The following is a 21767-nucleotide window of genomic DNA, read 5'->3' as shown; positions in this document are numbered from 1 at the left end:
ATTGTCATGGATTATTATATTGCTGAGAAGAGCTAAGTCTGATTATGTGTAATTGATCATTGCACAATATTGTTGTTATTGTATGCAATATTCTCTTGGTTCTGTAGAACAGGGATTCTAAACATGGAATTCATGAACTTTTCTTAAAAATTTTTTATATAATTACCTCAACATAATTGGCTTCTTTTTTAATCCTATGCATTTTATTTTATGCATTTAAAAACATTATTCTGAGAAGGAGTTCACAGACTTCACTAAATTGTCAAAGGAATCCCTGACATAAAACACAAAAAAGGTTAAAAACTGGTGTTTTAGAGAGAGAAGGCCAAAGACAAACTTTTAGGGATCACTTAAGGGGCTAGGAAGAGATCAGTGACTATCCCAAAGGAGATACTTTTTTAACTAAAGATAAGAAAGGAACTTTATTATCATTGTAACTACTCAGCATAAAGAAGAAAATTTATAATTCATTCCCTATTCCCTAATGTCTTCTTCCTAATAAGTGTGAACATTTTTAATTCTTTTTCAACTCTGGGATTCTGCGATTCTGTGATTTAGGACTTAATCTCACTCTGCTATTGTAAAGCCAGAACAATAATAATAACTAATAATAGCCAGCATTTATATGGCCATTTAAGATTTGCAAAGTACTTTACAAATATTATCTCATATGACTTTACGTATGTAATCTTATGTGGAAAGTATCTTGAAAATCACTCAATTTAACCTCCTCATTTTACAGATGTGAAAAGTGAGACAGAGATCAGATAGCTGGTAGGTATCTGAGTTTAGATTTGAATTCAAGTCTTCTTGATTTCAGATCTAGTGCTCTATATTCCCATTGCCACCTAGCTGCTTTATCTATTACCTGACTAAGCCTCAGTTTTCTTCTTTGTAAAATGAGGAAGTTAGATTTAAGATCCCTTAAAACTATAAAAATCTATAAAAATTTCTAAGTTGGAAGAAGCACATTGTTGGAGAATAGGAACACTTTTTATTTCAAATCATAAAAAATCTGAGTCCAGGTTCATCCTGATACATACTGTGTGACCCTGGGCAAATCATTAAACTTCATAGTGCCGCCAAGAAGGATCGATTTGTACAAGAGTTGTTGATCTGAATTAGTAGAGGGAGTTTTCTCATCTTGGTAATTCCCAGCTATGGACCAAGGAAAAAAAAAACTTCCATGGTTTGACCTAAGAATGAGTGGTAAATGTTTAACAATTTCCTTTCTTAAAAATAAATAGCAGAAATACAGTTTGAAATTTAATTTGCATTATTAACATTTTCTCTATCATTTTCTAAAGAATAGAGTCTAAACAGTAATAAAAATAATATGTAATATAAATAATATAACAAAATGTTATAACATAATATAAATAAATAATATATAGTAATATAAAATAATATAATAACAATCAATCAAGCAAGTAATTGCGCACACTGAAATTTTAACAATTGGCTCATATTACTAGCTAGACTAAAGCACTATTTACATTTATTGATGGCATATCCTTTTCTTTCCTCCCTTATGAGTTGTATGCATTTTCTGTGGGGGCAAGGGATTCAGCCATTGTGACTCTAGATAAGGTTTTCTTAACCATGCCCTTGAGAGAGTAAGATTCCATGATGGAATCTCAATGGCCTGTGTGGACTCTCAAGCATCAGTGATCAACTAGGAGGGTGTACTCTTTTTTAAGAAGAGACAACAAATGGGTTCCTGGAGCTATAAAGAATACAAATTCCCAGTGTGGGGTCTGAGAAAGAGCTAGAGATCATGACCTTTCATAGGAATGCTGGGAGCCTCGCTTGATATAGTGCCTGACATATAATAGAGATTTAATAAATTTTGATTAAAAATGTTTGGGACTTTAAAAAAAGTCATGTCATATCTGAGATTCTATGAAGCTCTGCTCATTGGAATCCATGCTTATGGAATAGTAGGTATTGGGACTGTCCCCAGGACAGAGAATTGCTCGGAAGACACTTTTCTCAGAAGACATCCTTTTCCCTGCCTGTTCTTTCCAATAGATCATGCAGCTGTTAATTAAAGGGAACAAGCAACGGACTCAGGAACCTACAGCAGCAAACAAGACTTCTTCCCGCTCCCATGCTGTTCTGCAAGTCACTGTAAAACAAAGAAGTCGAGTGAAGGATCTTTCTGAGGAAGTTCGAGTAGGGAAGCTTTTCATGGTTGATTTGGCAGGGTCAGAGAGAGCATCCCAGGTAATGCTGCATGTTTAGGTCGATAAGATTATCCTTATAATTAGGAGGCTACATGGATCCAGGGCCATCCCTAGGGAATAACAAGCCCAGGACATTCACAAGTGAAATCAAATTTTAAAAAATTCTCTGGCCATTTTTTCTTTTCTTTTTTTTTTTTTTCCTGTTTTTTTAAATTTAAATTTAAATTTAATTTTTATTTTTAAAAAGCTTTTTATTGACAGAACCCATGCCAGGTAATTTGTTACAACATTATATCCCTTGCACTCACTTCTGTTCCGATTTTTCCCCTCCCTCCCTCCACTCCCTTCCCTAGATGGCAAGCAGTCCTTTACGTGTTAAATAGGTTACAGTATATCCTAGATACAATATATGTGTGCAGAACCGAACAGTTCTCTTGTTGCACAGGGAGAATTGGATTCTTCTCTGGCCATTTTGAAAAAGTTATTTAAAAAAATTTTTTTAACTATATTGCTTCATTGTGTTTTTATATCACCTTCATTTCTGAATATATCCTTCTCTTCTATCCTACCCAGTAAGTCATCCTTTGTAATGGAGAATAAAAAAGAAAGAGGAAAAATAAAAATATTTTGGCAAAACTGACATTACCAGCTAAGTCTGATAGTATATGGAATATCCCATACCCATAGTCCCTCACCTCTGCAAAGGAGGAACAAGATGTATTTTTCAGATTTCTTCTCTGGGGATTTTTGGTCATAATCATACTGTGTTTAGTTTCATTTAAAAAGAAATCTTATTTATTTAAATAAAAAGTGTTTTGTCAGTTCTAAAGTCTCTCTCTCTTTACCTCTCTCTCACCCATTGAGAAAGCAAAATGCACAATACTGATTATGCATATGAAGTCATGCAAAACATAAATAGAATTTATTTATGTCTTTTATATTTATATCAGTCACTCCCCTCCCATAGTGTGTGTCTGAAAGATAGATAGCAATGAAGTTTAGTTGGAACAGAGAATATGAGGAAGGGAAGATTATGGTAGTAATAACAGAAAAAAATAGTATCAGAGAAAAACTTAAGCAAAAACAACTAATAGAATGATTATTTCTGATGTTCTGTCCCCATAATCCCCCATGACTCTCTCAAGAGAAGGGTAACATTGCTCCCCTCCCACTCAGTTTTGTCTACTATGGCAAAAAGTATTATAAGCATTTTTCCATATATAGGTTCTTTTCCTTCTTTTAAAAACATCTCTTTGGAATTTAGGCCTGATAGTATTTTAGCTGGTTTAAAATGGTTTGCACAATTTAGTTGCTTTGGAGGCCTAGTTCCAAAATGCTTTCCAAAATAGCTGCATCAATTCATAGCATCACCAATAATTTACTACTGTGACTTTTTTTTAATAAAGGCTTTGTATTCATTTTCCCTACTAAAATACAGGTAAACAGTAAAAAATAAATTCAGATTAGAGCCTACATTGATTTTTTTTATTCTGAGTTTTTCATAATTTTTGAGTTTCAAATTTTCTCCATCTTTTCTCTCTTTGAGAAGAAAGGATTTGATATAGATTATACAGGTGCATCACATAAAACATGTTTCCATATCAGCTACGTTGAAAAGGAGAACACAGACAATAAAAAAGAGAGAAAAGAAAAGAAAAGAAAAAAGAAAAAAAGGAAGAAAAATAAAGTTTTTAAAAAAGTATGCTTAAGGGGCAGCTAGATGGTACAGTGGATAGAGCATCAGCCCTGAGGACAGGAGGATCTGAGTTCAAATATGATCTCAGATATTTAACACTCCCTAGCTGTGTGAGCCTGGGCAAGTCAGTTAACCCCAATTGCCCCAGCAAAAAAAGAAAAGAAAAGAAAAGAAAAAAATTATGCTTAAGTCTGTATTCAGAACATTTGAGGAAACTGAAGCAGAAATAGATTAGGTGATTTTCCTAGGGTCACACAGCTCTTAAGTGAATGAGGCTAAGTTTGAACTCTGACTTCAAGCTCAGTGCTCTTTTCACTTCATCATCTACTTAGTTAACACCTGGTCTTAAAATTGTTATTTACCTTCCAACTATTTTTAAATTCTTTCTTTAAATATCCTTTTTTTTTAAAATATAATTTATTGCACTGATTGGCAAATGATGCATTTAGAATTTATGCTTTGTAAGGATCTTTATGCCTCAGCATATTGTCAGTTTTTGTAAAGGTGCCATGTACAGATGAGAAGCACATAAATTTCTTTCTGTTCCCATTCAGTAATCATAAGAAATTTATCATTTCTAATTTTTCTCAAGTACTTTTCATGTCATTAATTTCTTCCTTGTTTATCTTTTGGTTATATTTATCTAGGTCTGCATTAAAGGAAACATTAAGGCCTTTTTTTTAAATGCTGAAATTAAGAATATTGATTAGTCATAGTGTTTTGATTTTAAAGAAATAGAAAAAAGTCATTATCCCAAAAAGATTGTAGAATTTTCTGGGAGTAAGCTGAGAATATTAGAGCAGTTTGTCAGGATTTATAGGTTTACTAATTTAGAGCTAGAAGGGATCTTGGAGAAATCTAGTCCAACCCTTTCATTTTACAAAGGAGGGAACTAAGGCCTAGAAAGATTACAATAACTTCTTTGAGTTCATACAGTTAGAAAGTGGCAAATCTTGAATTTAGGTAGGCCATGATATAATGTTAAATATTAAGAATTCTTCATTTGTAAAATGGGGGTGATGTATTAATGAAGACTGCAACAAGGAGCCTCTAGGGGCTCTTTCAACTTTAAATTTGTGTAGCAGTGAATTTTATCAGTTATTTGAATCAATATAGATTCTCAATCCTTACAGAGACTAATTTCCTGTAAGCCTTGTATTTTTAGATATTTAGTCCATTTTTATTAGTTTTTAGTAAACTGATTAAATTAATGAGTGAATGAATGCACCTGTTATCACATTGTTAGAGGGGTAAAAATTCAAGTAATATGTCAGAATTAAAAGATTTATCCTTTTTACTCTATCCCCTGAAGGACTGACATTTCCAAAGTGAAAAGCATAAAGTTAAATAATTCTGAAATATCTCATTTAGAAAGAGAAGAATAGCAAAATCAAAAACTTTCATAGACAATGATAAATGAAAGAATGGAAAAGTGAATGGACAGTGGAAGAACAGATTAGGAGGAGTCTTGAGAGCTTGAAATAACTGAAAGAATATAGGAGGCATAGAAAGATAAATAATATATATTGAATGATTGCAATATCAGCGCTACACAATGTTTCTATGAAAACAGTGGGATTAATGTTTGTGTAGCGCTGATATTGCAATCATTTAGTATATACCATTTATCTTGTTTAGTGTAAAGCCTGTTATATTTCTTTATGACCACACCTCATTTTTAAGCTAAAACTAATTCACCTTCCAAAATATGGAAAATGGCCATCACCACCATCATTTAAAAGAAGTCCACAGTTCTAAAGCAAAGTTCTGAAAATGTTTTGCTCAATGATACCATCATTCAAATAAGTGTATGACTTCACAGAAGAGAAACACTCATTCAAAATGTATGTTTTGAAAAAAGCCAGTATTTTTTTTTAAATTTTTTATTTAATAATTACATTATATTGACACTCGTTTCTGTTCCGATTTTTTTCCCCCTCCCTCCCTCCACCCCCTCCCCTAGATGGCAAGCAGTCCTTTATATGTTGGATATGTTGCAGTATATCCTAGATACAATATATGTTTGCAGAACCGAACAGTTCTCTTGTTGCGTAGGGAGAATTGGATTCAGAAGGTATAAATAATCCGGAAGAAAAACAAAAATGCAGATAGTTTACATTCGTTTCCCAGTGTTCTTTCTTTGGGTGTAGCTGCTTTTGTCCGTCATTTATCAATTGAAACTCAGGTCTCTTTGTCAAAGAAATCCACTTCCATCAAAATATGTCCTCATACAATATCGTTGTCGAAGTGTATAATGATCTCCTGGTTCTGCTCATTTCACTTAGCATCAGTTCATGTAAGTCTCGCCAGTCCTCTCTGTATTCATCCTGCTGGTCATTTCTTACAGAACAATAATATTCCATAACATTCATATACCACAATTTACCCAGCCATTCTCCAATTGATGGGCATCCATTCATTTTCCAGTTTCTAGCCACTACAAACAGGGCTGCTACAAACATTTTGGCACATACAGGTCCCTTTCCCTTCTTTAGTATTTCTTTGGGATATAAGCCCAATAGAAACACTGCTGGATCAAAGGGTATGCACAATTTGATAATTTTTTGGGCATAATTCCAGATTGCTCTCCAGAATGGTTGGATTCGTTCACAACTCCACCAACAATGCATTAGTGTCCCAGTTTTCCCGCATCCCCTCCAACATTCATCATTATTTTTTCCTGTCATCTTAGCCAATCTGACAGGTGTGTAGTGGTATCTCAGAGTTGTCTTAATTTGCATTTCTCTGATCAATAATGATTTGGAACACTCTTTCATATGAGTAGTAATAGTTTCAATCTCATCCTCTGAAAATTGTCTGTTCATATCCTTTGACCATTTATCAATTGGAGAATGGCTTGATTTCTTATAAATTTGAGTCAGTTCTCTATATATTTTGGAAATGAGGCCTTTATCAGAACCTTTAACTGTGAAAATGTTTTCCCAGTTTGTTGCTTCCCTTCTAATCTTGTTTGCATTAGTTTTATTTGTACAAAAGCTTTTTAATTTGATGTAATCGAAATTTTCTATTCTGTGATCAGTAATGGTCTCTAGTTCATCTTTGGTCACAGATTTCTTTCTCCTCCACAAGTCTGAGAGATAAACTATTCTATGTTCCTCTAATTTATTTATAGTCTCGTTCTTTATGCCTAGGTCATAGACCCATTTTGATCTTATCTTGGTATATGGTGTTAAGTGTGGGTCCATGCCTAATTTCTGCCATACTAATTTCCAATTATCCCAGCAGTTTTTATCAAATAATGAATTCTTTTCCCAGAAGTTAGGGGCAAAAAGCCAGTATTTTATAGGCACATTTCATAGAAGGGAACAAAGAATGAAAACTACTCAAGGAGAAGCAAGAAGACTATTCTTAGAACTCTAGAAGAAGGGAGATATGAAAATATCTGAAATCATTAGTGAACTAACCACATTTTGGATGGTAGATTTAGTAGAGTGCTAATAAATGTATTTGTGAGAACAGGGATCTTATCTTCAGTATTGTTGCTATTGTTTTATATTGAGTTAGTGGTGTCAAGGAGGATGAGGACTTTCAATAATGATAAAAATGCTGTTTGACCAAATTATTATAACATGCATTTGAACAGATGACTTACAGAAATCATTCATCAGTATTGTCAAAAAAAGAGTCAATCATTAAGCAGTTAAGAGTGATGACATAGAACTGACTCAAATTTATAAGAAATCAAGCCATTCTCCAATTGATAAATGGTCAAAGGATATGAACAGACAATTTTCAGAGGATGAAATTGAAACTATTACCACTCATATGAAAGAGTGTTCCAAATCATTATTGATCAGAGAAATGCAAATTAAGACAACTCTGAGATACCACTACACACCTGTCAGATTGGCTAAGATGACAGGAAAAAATAATGATGAATGTTGGAGGGGATGCGGGAAAACTGGGACACTAATGCATTGTTGGTGGAGTAGTGAACGAATCCAACCATTCTGGAGAGCAATCTGGAATTATGCCCAAAAAGTTATCAAACTGTGCATACCCTTTGATCCAGCAGTGTTTCTATTGGGCTTATATCCCAAAGAAATACTAAAGAAGGGAAAGGGACCTGTATGTGCCAAAATGTTTGTAGCAGCCCTGTTTGTAGTGGCTAGAAACTGGAAAATGAAAGGATGCCCATCAAGTGGAGAATGGCTGGGTAAATTGTGGTATATGAATGTTATGGAATATTATTGTTCTGTAAGAAATGACCAGCAGGATGAATACAGAGAGGACTGGCGAGACCTACATGGACTGATGCTAAGTGAGATGAGCAGAACCAGGAGATCATTATACACTTCGACAACGATATTGTATGAGGACATATTTTGATGGAAGTGGATTTCTTTGACAAAGAGACCTAACTGAGTTTCAATTGATAAATGACGGACATAAGCAGCTACAACCAAAGAACGAACACTGGGAAACGAATGTGAACTATCTGCATTTTTGTTTTTCTTCCCGGGTTATTTATACCTTCTGAATCCAATTCTCCCTATGCAACAAGAGAACTGTTCGGTTCTGCAAACATATATTGTATCTAGGATATACTGCAACATATCCAACATATAAAGGACTGCTTGCCATCTAGGGGAGGGGGTGGAGGGAGGGAGGGGGAAAAAAAATCGGAAAAGAAACGAGTGCAAGGAATAATGTTGTCAATATAAAGTAATCATTAAATAAAAAAAAATAAAAAAAAACAAATGTGAAATTATAAAATGTTATATAATTGACATATGAAAGCAAAAAAAAAAAAGAGTGATGATATAGAGCACATCAGTGTTTTTTTTTTTTTGTTTGTTTGTTTGTTTGTTTGTTTTTTAATTAAATAACTTTTTATTGACAGAACCCATACCAGGGTAATTTTTTACAGCATTATCCCTTGCACTCACTTCTGTTCCGATTTTTCCCCTCCCTCTCTCCACTCCCTCCCCCACATGGCAAGCAGTCCTTTACATGTTGAATAGATTACAGTATATCCTAGATACAATATATGTGTGCAGAACCGAACAGTTCTCTTGTTGCACAGGGAGAATTATACATGAAGAAACTGAAGCCCAAGATTACATAGATAGTAAGTGGTATAATTGTGATATGAACCCATGTTTTCTCATTTCAAATCCAATCTTGACTTGAAATAAATGTTGATGAAAAAATATTTTCCTCTTCTTGGTGGAGAAGTGGTGAATTATAGATGTAGAATGTGGCATAACCAGTCTGTCATGGCCAATGTAATGGTTCATTTTGTTTATTTGTCCATTATGAGGAAGGGTCCTCTTGCTAGAGAAGTAAAAGCAACATTTTAAAAGGATCAAGAAGTATATATGTATGTATGTGTGATGTATATATATATATATATATGTATGAAGGTGTTCATATATAATTTTTAAAAAAAATTTTATACATCTGAACTTCGGTGTTTATTTTTTCCCTTTTTTATAGTATTTTATTTTTCTAAATACATACAAAAATAGTTTTCAACATTCACCTTTACAAAACCTTGTGTTCCAATTTTTTTTCCCTCTCCCCCTTCCTTCCTCCCCTAGATAGCAAGCAATTCAGCTGTACATTTATTTGTGTCTAATGGCACATGGCATCTCTGGCAGGGAGGGAGGGAAGGAAAAAAAAAAAAAAAAAAAGAAATTTGAATGATAATTTTGTTGTATATTTGAAAGGAATTGCAAATTGTGTATAATGTATTTGTAGTTTCATGTACAATCATCTTTTTTATTCTGTATGTTATGGAAATGCTTGTCTTATTCTAAAAATTAAATGAATAAAATTAAGAGAAAAAGGAGTGCCATAGTTTTAGAATTAATGAATAGGCTTATGTTTAGCAGTGTCTTTACTTAGGAAGACAATCATGAAAGAGAAGTGGATCTACACAACTGATTTCTTGACAATTAGCTTTGTTTTTGACTATGATTTCAGTTACAAGAGTCCTGGGGATATTCAACAAGTAGTTAGATAATCATAGATTTTTGACCAAAGGCCAAGCTGAAATCCCAAATTCCTTCCAATAGTTTTGGAACTGATAATAGTTATATTAGAGGTGCTATGGGAAGATCTTATACATTATTGGTAGAATTCTACATTGATCCAACCATTCTGGGATGGCTACATAGTGCAATGGATAGAACTTTAGGATTGAAATCATGAAGACATGAGTTTAAATCTAGCTTCAGTTACTTAGAACTGAGATCGAAATCTATGTTATTAATTAAATGACTGTCAAAGCCACCTAACATCTTCTGAAGTTATTGCGTTTTCTTCCTCTTCAGACCCAGAATCGAGGCAAGAGAATGAAGGAGGGAGCTCATATCAACCGTTCTTTGCTGGCTCTTGGCAACTGCATCAATGCATTGAGTGAAAAGGGAGGAAGCCGATCCCAGTATGTCAATTTTCGGGACAGCAAACTCACACGTTTGTTGAAGGTATAATTTTTTTTTATAAACAGTTTTATTGATGCCTTTTGTCATTCATATCACATTCATTTCCCAATATATCCCTCTTTCACTGAATTCTTTCATGTGAAAAGAATAATAATTAAGCAAGAGAGAATGGCGTAACAACCTCATTTTACAGCATGTGCAGCATTTTGTACCCATTGTATCCCATCTCTCTGCCATGAGGAGCCAGCATAGGTCATTGTACTTAATATTAGTTTATCAATCTTTCATTGTTTTTTGTTTTTTGGTAAGGCAATTGGGGTTAAGTGACTTGCCCAGGGTCATGCTGTTAATCAGTGTCAAGTGCCTGAGTCTGAATTTGAACACAGGTTCACCTGACTCTAGGGAGACTGAGGCAGAACAATTCAGGAAACTGAAGCAGAACAATTGAGGGAAACTAATGCTGGGAAACTGAGATATAACAAGAAGAGGAGGTACAGAAAGGATAGTTAATTGTTGAGCCTCTGTGTTCCACTTCAAGTTTATACACACACACACACATACATATTAGACATATATATTTATATTTGGGAATTTGTTTTCTTAACTATATAAGTTTGTAACAAGGGGTTTGTTTTTCTTTTGTGTGTTTTTCCCCCCAATGGGGGTATAGGGAGAGGAAGTGAGAGAGTAGATCTTCATGAAAATAAAATAACATTTAATTTAGAAAAGATCATCTTTGAGGAAAATATTTTAATTTATCATTAATATTGGTTTCTGGGTTGGACCAGGGTCTTGTGGAGTATGAGCATAGTGTTCACATATGAGCATGGACATGAGTGAGTTCCATCAGAAAGGAACCTGAAACTCAGAGAAATGAAATGTCACATAGTCAGTAGTATCAAAAACAGGACTCTGACCCATGTTATTTGAGTCTAAGTCTAGCTTTCTTTGAATTCAATCCAATCTAACAAATATTTATTAAGTGCCTACTACATGCAAAAAAAAAATGCAGTGGATAGAAATTTTGCCTTGGATTAAAGAAGTTCAAATTTTGCCTTTCATACATGCTGGCTGTATGACCCTGGACAAGTCATTTTTCTTTTTAGTGCACCAGATGATTTTTCAAGCTTAGGTTACAGAAAAGGCACCAAACTGTCTTAGAAGAGGGAGCTTTCTTCTCTGAGAGTTCTCTGTACTAATGAAATAGTGGGAGTGATTCTTAGTCCTACCCCTCTGAATAAAGCACTATTGTTAAATGCTGAGAATCGAGAGACAGAGAGAGAGAGACAGAGAGAAAGAGACAGAGAGAGCGAGAGAGACAGAGACAGAGAGACAGAGGCAGAGATAGACAGACAGAGAGAAAAGAATAGTCCTTTCAAAATCTCAGGGAGATTAACTTCTACTAGGGGACAGGATGTAACATGTATGCAAGAAAGTAAATACAAAATAATTTCAAGAGGAAGAGAGTTAATATCTTTGGGATAGAGCAAAGACTTCATAGAGAAAATAGTATGTGGGTTGCACTTTGAAGAAAACTTGCTATTCTACTGGTAAAGGGGAAGAGAGAGGACATTCTAGACATGGGGGATCACTTGTATCATGACACTGAAACAGAAGATTGAAAGTTGTAGATGGGGAATTGTATTATTATTATTATTTTCTATGCCATGATATGATTCAGATTTGATAAATGCTTATATGGAAGATGGGCTCTGTCTTTCCAACTTGGTTCCAGCAATATTTGCATTATATAGGATGCCTTGGGAGGGAACAGCAGAACAGTGATGATTGCCCACATCAGCCCTGCTAGCATTTATTTTGAAGAATCCCGAACAACTCTGATATATGCCTATCGAGCAAAAAATATCAAGACCAGGGTAAGTAAATCAAACACTGCAGTTAAAAATCTATCCAACCAACAATAAAGCACCAGGCTGGAGGATTAATTAATCAAAATGAATGAGATTTGGAATCAGAAAATAGTTTATTGTATAATAGATGAAGTAACAAATATAACTTATCAGAAAGGCTCAGAAAAATGATACAGATTTAAAAGAATAAATTGAGGGTAGGGCAGAAAGGTCACAGAAAAGGAAGGGGATAATTTTTTGATTGATGTTGAGTATAACAAAGAGGTATTGTAGAAAGACAAGAGGATAATCCAGCTGGAAATGTTTATGGAGATTAGAAGAGAAATTCAACCTTATTAGCACATTTTTCAATATTAAATCACCTTGCTCCCACAATGCTTTAGGGATATTTTTTCAGAGGTCTAAGCTATTAACAATGTAATTTTATTTACTTAATAGTATTTTATTTTTCCAAATACATGTAAAGATAATTTTTAACATTCATTTTTGTAAAACTTTGTGTTCCAAATTTTTCTCATTCCCTCTTTCACCTTCCCCCTCTCCAAGACAGTAATCAATCTGATATAGGTTAAATATGTGCGATCTTTTAAAACATATTCCCATATTTGTCTTGTTGGACAAGAAAAATTAGGCCAAAAGAGAAAAAACCCTTGAGAAACAAACAAACAAAAGATGAAAATACTATGCTTCAATCTATATTCAGTTTCTATACTTCTTTCTCTGGATGTGATTAACAACAATGGAACTTTAAAAAAAAAGTATTGCCTTATTTTTAAACAATTGAATAGCTCTTGGGAAACACAAGGTATTTATATACTCAACTATTCACAGATTCATGAAATGTTAGAATTACAAAAGACCTTAAAGGTAATTTAGATCAACTTTTCACTCAAAGAAATCTCTCTACCATCCCTGACAAGTGTTCAAACACTTTGTTCAACTACTTCCTGGGCTAGAGAGCTCACACAGCAATTTATTCCATTTCAGGATAACTCTAATGATCAGAAAGTTCTTCCTTATGTGGAGCTAACATCTCATTTTTGGCCTTTATGCTCTTATTCATTAGGTTAAACGTAATCTACAGAATGTCTCCTATCATATTGCCCAATACACTGACGTAATTTCAGATCTACGCAGAGAGATAGAACATCTGAAATCGAAAATTGAGAAGCAAGAAAAGGAGAAGAAAAATGGACCTGATATCAGAGATGTGCAAGGTAGTTTAGAAAGCAGATGTTATTTTCTTGTAGAATTGCTAGACTTTTCTTTGGATACTATCTGATAACACTGGTGATTTTTCTTTGGTTTAGAATGACCCTAATCTTGTAACCATGTGGCTTTCTTCTTTTAGTAAAGCCTTATAAATCAAATCAAAACAAAACAAAAAGTAAAGCCCTGTCTTTCACTAGGATTGCATTTCTCTAGGATTGACGTTTCCATTCAAAGGATAGGGTATAATTGAAAAAGTTTCTGCAGCAAAAGTCAAGAGACCTGAGTTGTAGTCCTAACACTTTTGATGACTGTGTGACTGTGAACAAGGCTTATAATGTCTCTAGGGTTTAATTTTCCCATTTGGAAAATAAGGGATTTAGACTTTCTCTCCCATATTTCCTTTTTCCTTTATTTTTTTCTTCTATTTTTATATTTTAACTATATTTAGACCTTTTGAAAGGAGGCAATAGATACGTTTAAAAGAATACTAGATTTGAAGTTAGGGAGAACTAATTTCTTATCTTTTATCCCTTTGACTCTCAGTCTACTCATCTATAAAGTGAGAAGCAGCCTTGGAAAAAATGATATCCAAGACCCTTTCTATATGTAAAATTTGAAAAATTAATTTAATTTTTTTCCTTTAGCTGAGTTAAAGTTTTCTTTCTCTCTTTGTCTCTTTGTGTTTCTCCTCTGCCTCTGTCTCTCTGTATTTCTTTCATTGTCTCTGTCTCTGTCTCTGTCTCTCTCTCATAGCAGAAGTCCATCATGACTCAGAGGAAGATAGTCGAATTCAGATGAATAAGATTCGGGGACAATTGATTAGTGCATTCAAAGAGCAGATGGAAATGAGAAGAAGCCTTATGGAATTAGAAAACACAAATATTGAGCTGCATATTGATACTTCCAGACACCTCTTGACAATAGCAGAGTAAGTATGACTGGGGTCTTTAATGTGCCCAAGACAGATCACAGGATATAGAATTGTCCATGTTACTTAGATGTAATATCCTATCTCAATCACTTTTGGAAAGACCACTGGGTTTGGAAACATCAGTAAACCTGCCTTTGAATCCCTATTCTGTTACTAACCACTTGCATGGCCTAGGGGAAAGTGTGCTGGATTTGAAATCAATGGAATTGTTCCCCTCACATAATACAACCATGTTACATGTGAATTGGATAGAACTAATATTGGAAAATTCATCCGTATTGACTTATTACAATAATTTACAATTCCATAGCATTTTAAAGACCACAAAATACTTAACTCTCAACAATGCTGTGATGTATAAAGTGTAAATATCACTACCCATTTTATCTATGAAAAAATTAAGGTTTATAGATATTAAGTGACTTGCCCTTAATTATCCAACTAGTGTCAGAGATGGTAGTCAAGATCAAGCCTCCAAACTCCAGCCTCTGATGCCACAGACTCTACTTACCACACTATTTCTCATTAGCAGTCCTATTGTTACTATTACACTGCCTATAGACCACCATCCCTACACAGTTTAACCCTCCATCAAAAGCCTCAGAAGTAAATGTTTTATTGTTGCTCTTTTAATATGTCACTGTCAATTTCCAATAACTTTTGGCTCTGTCTTTTTGGTATTCTGAGCCTCTAACATTGATTTAGAGTCATTATTTAAAGAAATTTGGAACAGTTTGGGTGAGAGTTAGGTGAGTTCTTGTCTTTACTCTTACTCTGACATCTAACTTTCTGTAGCCTCCTCTCTCCTTTTCCAAAGAGGACACACACACACACACACACACACACACACACACACACACACACCCATCAACATATTGTTCCTGTCTGTCAATACTGCTACATTCTGTACTTATATTCTCCTAACTCTTTAGGAAAGAGGTACTCATCATCCACAAGTATTTTTTTTACATTTGGTCCTTGCATTGATCAATGTTTTCCTTTATATAAATTTTCTTTTTTCCTTTATATAAATTATTCTATTGGCTTTTCCCTCTATATCATATAATCTTCCTAAGTTTTTCAATTCAGGGAATATAATAATAATTTATAATAATTGAAGAATTCACTTCATGTTCATCATTTCTGATGGTGTAACAATATACCATTACATTAATGTTACAATTTGTTCAGCCCCTCTAATCTTTACCATATTCTTTTGTTATCGTTGTCAATCTAATGAGAGTGAAGTTAAACTTCAAAGTTGTTTTAATTTGCATTTTTTATTATTAGTGATCTGAAACATTCAGATGATTGCTGATTATTTATGTTTCTTTAAAAAATTGCTTATTCATATTATTTGACCACTTAACTACTGGGAAGTGGCTCTTATTTATATAAATTTATATTAATTCACTACTTATTTTAGATATCAAATCTTTTCCAGAAATATTTGTAGTGATATTTTTTCCCTCCCAAACAACAATTTCTCTTCTTATTTGAGCTACAATGAATGTATTCATGCCAAAACTTTTTAAAATTAGGTAGCTGAAATTGTCTCTTTTATTGATTATAGTTATTATTCTTCTTCTTTGGTTAAGAATTCTCCCCTTGAACATAGGTGTTTGATCTTTCACTTTCCAAAGATTCCTCCCCTTAGACTAGAAATATGCAGGCCTTTAAAAAAACCTTCCTTGTTCCACACACTAAAGCTATGATTCCCTCTCTTTCTTACCCTTCCATTGCCAACCATCTGAATTATTGATATTGGCTGCCTTCACTTTTCAATTATCCATTTTTTTCAACCCCTTGAAATCTGGATTCTATTCCTACCATTCCACTGAGACTATTCTTTTGAGTATTTTATTTTTAAATTCTTTTTTTCTGTCCTCATTCTTTTTCCTTAATGTTTTGGTAGTATTTGTTATTCTTTATTGATATTGCCTTCTCTCTCTATTTCTCTAACATTGCACTTTCATGTTTTTCCTCCTTCTCTTCTGACTGCTCCTTCTCTCTCCTAATTTTTCTGTATTCCCTAAAGACATAGGAAGCTCCCAACTTCTTTCCTTGGAGATCTCATCTATCCCCATGATTTCATTTACCACCTATATACAAATGATTTCCAAATCCCTATCATCACTTTTAATATCTTCCCAAAGGTCCAATCATCATTTCCAGCTACTTACTTGGATCTTTCTCTATGTGTTTCGTTGGTACCAATGACTCAATATTTCCAAAACTGAACTCCTAATCTTAGTGTCTCCACACCCTACATTTTTCCCTTTCCTCTAATGTGTACTCTAATGTCCTCTAATGTCTATTGATGGAACCATTATCCTTCCACTTCTCAAACTAATAACCTCAGATTCATCTTTGATTCTCTCTTATTCACCAACTATGTCCTATTTATTTGTTATCAAGTCTTATTAATTCTAACCTTTGTAATATTTCTGCCTTTTGTCCTCTCTCTTCTACTTGTGCTGCAATTATTCTAATTTAGGCCCTCATATCTTTTCACCTAGACTATTTTTTAAAAATTTAGCAGTATTTTAAAAATTACATGTGAAGATAGTTTTTTTTAAATTTTAATATCTTTTTATTGATAGAACACATGCCAGGGTAATTTTTTTTTACAGCATTATCCCTTGCATTCACTTCTGTTCCGATTTTTCCCCTCCCTCCCTCCACCCCCTCCCCCAGATGGCAAGCAGTCCTTTACATGTTGAATAGGTTACAGTATATTCTGGATACAATATATGTGTGCAGAACCGAACAGTTTTCTTGTTGCACAGGGAGAATTGAAATCAGAAGGTATAAATAACCCGGGAAGAAAAACAAAAATGCAAGCAGTTTATATTCATTTCCCAGTGTTCCTTCTCTGGATGTAGCTGCTTCTGTCCATCTTTGATCAGTTAAGGCTCTCTTTATCGAAGAGTTCCACTTCCATCAGAATACATCCTCAAACAGTATCATTGTTGAGGTATATAATGATCTCCTGGTCCTGCTCATTTCACTTAGCATCAGTTCATGTAAGTCTCGCCAGTCCTCTCTGTATTCATTCTGCTGGTCATTCCTTACAGAACAATAATATTCCATAACATTCATATACCACAATTTACTCAACCATTCTCCAATTGATGGACATCCTTTCATTTTCCAGCTTCTAGCCACTACAAACAGGGCTGCCACAAACATTTTGGCACATACAGGTCCCTTTTCCTTCTTTAGTATCTCTTTGGGGTATAAGCCCAGTAGAAACACTGCTGGATCAAAGGGTATGCACAATTTGATAACTTTTTGAGCATAGTTCCAAATTGCTCTCCAGAATGGCTGGATGTGTTCACAGTTCCACCAACAATGTATCAGTGTCCCTGTTTTTCCACATCCCCTCCAACATTCCACATTATCTTTCCCTGTCATTCTAGCCAATCTGACAGATGTGTAGTGGTATCTCAGAGTTGTTTTAATTTGCATTTTTCTGATTAATAATGATTTGGAGCATATTTTCATATGTCTATAAATAGTTTCAATTTCTTCATCTGAGAATTGTCTGTTCATATCCTTTGACCATTATCAATTGGAGAATGATTTGATTTCTTATAAATTAGAGTCAATTCTCTATATATTTTGGAAATGAGGCCTTTATCAGAACCTTTGATTGTAAAAATGTTTTCCCAGTTTATTGTTTCCCTTCTAATCTTGTTTGCATTTGTTTTGTTTGTACAAAAACTTTTCAATTTGATATAATCAAATTTTTCTATGTTGTGGTCAATAGTGATCTCTAGTTCTTCTTTGGTAAGATAGTTTTCAACATTCATCTTTTTATACATTAGTATTTGTTTATTTTTAATTATTTATTTTTATTTATAATAAAAAACAAACAAACAAGAAAAACAGAAAAAGAATACAAAACAAAAGAGGACATTGTCATCTGCCCAGCAGAACATCAGGAAAGATTCAAATTATATATAAAATTATATTCACGAATGTTAATTTTTCTTTATTTCCTTGTAAACTGTTCTTTTGTTCTCTGCTTCACACCTTAGTTACTTTATTCTTTTTCCTCCTTTCATCTCCCCCAAACAAGCTATAGTTAAGAAAAGATATATTTAATGTATTTATATGTACATGCACACACATTCATATCTTTCCCATCTCTGCTGACTTTGCTTTAATTCTGCTTCTTAACTTGCCATGCTATTACTTAATCTCCTCCCATCCATGTAGCAATAGGCTTTTTTTTTTTTTTTTGCTTCAATGTCCTTCTCTGAAGATGAACCTCGGTCTTCCCTGTTCCCATAGTAGGTTTCTATGGTAAGGTTCGTTCTTCTTTGCTGGTTCATTTTTTAAAATATGAGGTATTAGTGTAAGCACCTCTAATCCTGGGGAGGGAGGGTGGTGCCTCTAGCTTCCCTTCAGCTCTCCCCTCTGACCAGGAACCCCAAACCAAGAGCTCCACCTTCCTGCAAGTGCCCACAGCCAGCAGCATCCCTTTCCCACTGCTTCTGCACTCAACAGCACAGCTGGACGTGGTATTCTTAATCATTAGATTCCCTCAATCTTCCCAGACTCAAACCCCGACTACACAAACAGTCCAGGAGATAAAAGTCTCTGTGGTTCCTACTGGGGATCCAACCACACCTAGGTAGTCCGAGGAGTCCCCACTTGGTGTTTTTGTGGACCTAGCTGAGAGGGGTTAAGCCCTTCACATGGGTTAGTTCCAGCCTGAGGTCTTTCTTCAGATCTTGTTGGGTTGTATCAGGAGGAATGCTGTTCTGTTCCAAATCTTCTTGATTTTTACCAATCTATGATCACCCTGAGGCACAAATTTGTTCCATTTGTGGGGAAAATATGGAGATCTTGAGATTTACCAATTACTCTGCCATCTTCTCAGAATCCTCTTCCCACATTAATCTTTGTAAAATTTTGAGCTCCAGTTTTTTTCCTTCATCCTCTTTCTCCCCATTCCCCAAGACAACATGCAATCTGATATAGGTTATACATGTATAATCATATTAAACATATTTCCACATTAGTCATGCTATGAAAGAAGACAGAACAAAAGGGAAAAAAACATGAGAAAGAAAAAAAAAGTGAAAATAGTAGCATGCTTTGATCTGTATTTAGATAGTTCCTTCTTTTGATTTGGATAAGATTTTTCATGATGATTCCCTTGGAATTGTCTTGGATCATTGTTTTGCTGACTAGAACTAAGTCAATCATAGTTGATGGACTGATGTCCATCTGTTAATTGTTGTTGTTTGTCCTTCATTCTCAAAGAGGACCATGACACCAGGGAGTTGATACTGTGACATGCTAGTGAATTGAATTTAAGTGAGGAAGAACTGGGCAGGGTCACCTGCCTCACTTTCCCTTCCAGACCTATCTGAGTCAGTGGTCAGATAAAGATCAGGATGACTGGGGATGGACCTGCATGCAGTGGGAGATCTTAGTCTTTTTAAGCTAAGATTTTCAATAAGTCTCAATTTGACTGAGGCTGCACCGACCCATTCAGTAAATAAAACTAGGTAGCAATCGAAGCAAAGAATCTTCTCTTTCATCTAGTCCAAAAACAAAAAAGAAAAACAAACAAACAATAAAACAAAACTCTAAATAAATAAATCAGTCAATAAATCTTGGAGGAGAAGACCCTCAGAGTTTATGTTCAAAGCCAGAAAAATTAGGTGGCTTATTTAGGAGCACATAGCAAAGTAAGTTATATAGAAGAGATTCGATTCTATATTTCTCCTGATTCCCAATCCAGTTCTAATTCTAGTGTACTTATTTTCCATCATACTACAGTTTGAGGCAGTAAGATGACACAATGGATAGAATGCAGAGGTTCGAGTTAAGAAGACTGGAGTTCAGATTCTACTTCTGATACTAAGACTGTTTCATGCTAAGTTTGTTTTGCTGCTTTGGTGTACAGCGGTCTTAGTCTTTTTTTTTTTTTTTTTTTCTCCCTATTTATTGGTTTTGTGAAGCTGGGAACGAGAAAAGGCCATCAGGCTCACAAGGAGAAGGACGATGAAAATGTGGAGGCTGATGGTGAAGGAGAGGAGGGAGACTCTAATGAACCTCATGAGGTTTCAGTGGCCAGGGAGGAGATCAACATGCTCTTGGCAGAGCAACGGAAAACAGCAGCTCTAAAGGTAGGCAGGTACTTGAGTAATTATTGACTGAGTTCTGTGCTGGTTATTGTGAACAATATGATTCCTGCCTTTAGGAAGCTTATAATCTAACTGGGAAGACAGAAAATCCTGGGGTCCAAAATTGTCCCATAAACAATAAAAGAAACTGAGACTAAACTCTGAGACAATAGTACTTTATTATTTTTTCATTCATTCTTTTTTTTTCTAAACTTTTTTCTAAATCATGCCACACAAGCATGGAAAAGGAAAAAAAATAGGAAAAAAGCAAGCAAACAACAACAAAAAGGTGAAAATATTATGTTATGATCCATATTCATTTCCCACAGTCCTCTCTCTGAATGCAGATGGCTCTCTTCATCACAAGTCTATTGGAATTGGCCTGAATCACCTCATTGGTTGAAAAGAGCCAAATCCAAGTGTTCTCTTTGTTCTGCTTCCTTCACTCAGCATCAGTTCATGTATCAGTTCTTGTCTCTCCAGGCCTCTCGGAAATCATCTTGCTGATAGTTTCTTACAGAACAATAATATTCCATAACATTCATATACTACAACTTACTCAGCCATTCTCCAACTGATGGGCATCCACTCAGCTTCCAGTGCTTTGCCACCACCAAAAGGGCTGCCACAAACGTTTGTGCACATGTGGATCCTTTTCCACAATAGTACTTTAAGATCCATGACCTTCTCTAATGAAATGGACCTCAGATCTTCCTTATATGATACTTGTTAATGTCTCCTTTCTCCAGGGCTTTAGTTGTATAGTGCTTGATACCTGGATAATATAGATGAGGCAAACTGAAAATAGAGTTTCAATGGTTGATAAATCTTGACCTTTTCTCTCCAAGAGAGTCTACACAAAACACAGAATTCCATTGGTTGAAAAACTTTTATCTTGACATTTTAGGAGCTTCTACTGAGCTGATGAGCAGACCTTGACAGATTTATCTTGGCCTTTCAGAAGGTTCTACTAAATTGACAAGCAGTCATGGGCTGGGCTGATAAACAGATATCAAAACATCCATGTGAGCCAATGGGCTGATGGACAGGCAGGCCACAGGCCAGCAAAATGGACCACTTTTTGAACAAATGCTTATTTCTATCTCTCCATGTTGGGTAATAAAGGGATGATAAAAAATGGAGGGACAACAAAAAGAGCTGGGAGATTTCCTCCTCTGGCATGCTAGATTTGGTCACCACAGAAAGGTAAAAACAAGGATGAAAGTCCTCTAATTAGCTTCCCGTGGTTAAGTGAGTAAATGTACAATCTACAATTCACAGATCTGGGGCTTAATAGAATTTAGACTCACCACCC

At 34.8% G+C, this 21767-nt stretch overlaps 1 protein-coding gene across 1 annotated transcript in view; it reads left to right on the top strand.

The window, feature by feature from the left end:
- The window catches only part of LOC127563887 (kinesin-like protein KIF19), a 61555-nt gene extending 40316 nt beyond the window's left edge, over window positions 1-21239 (top strand). The window contains exons 7-12 of the mRNA XM_052000096.1: window positions 2032-2226; window positions 10182-10334; window positions 12047-12169; window positions 13230-13380; window positions 14129-14303; window positions 20288-21239. Coding sequence (XP_051856056.1) covers window positions 2032-2226; window positions 10182-10334; window positions 12047-12169; window positions 13230-13380; window positions 14129-14303; window positions 20288-20453 — 963 coding nt within the window. The 3' untranslated portion in view covers window positions 20454-21239. The remainder of the gene's footprint in view (window positions 1-2031; window positions 2227-10181; window positions 10335-12046; window positions 12170-13229; window positions 13381-14128; window positions 14304-20287) is intronic.
- Window positions 21240-21767: the final 528 nt, after the last annotated feature.

Source organism: Antechinus flavipes, chromosome 1 (assembly GCF_016432865.1).
Source record: "Antechinus flavipes isolate AdamAnt ecotype Samford, QLD, Australia chromosome 1, AdamAnt_v2, whole genome shotgun sequence".
Classification (NCBI taxonomy): Eukaryota; Metazoa; Chordata; class Mammalia; order Dasyuromorphia; family Dasyuridae; genus Antechinus; species Antechinus flavipes.
This window is presented reverse-complemented; position numbering and strand designations above follow the sequence as displayed.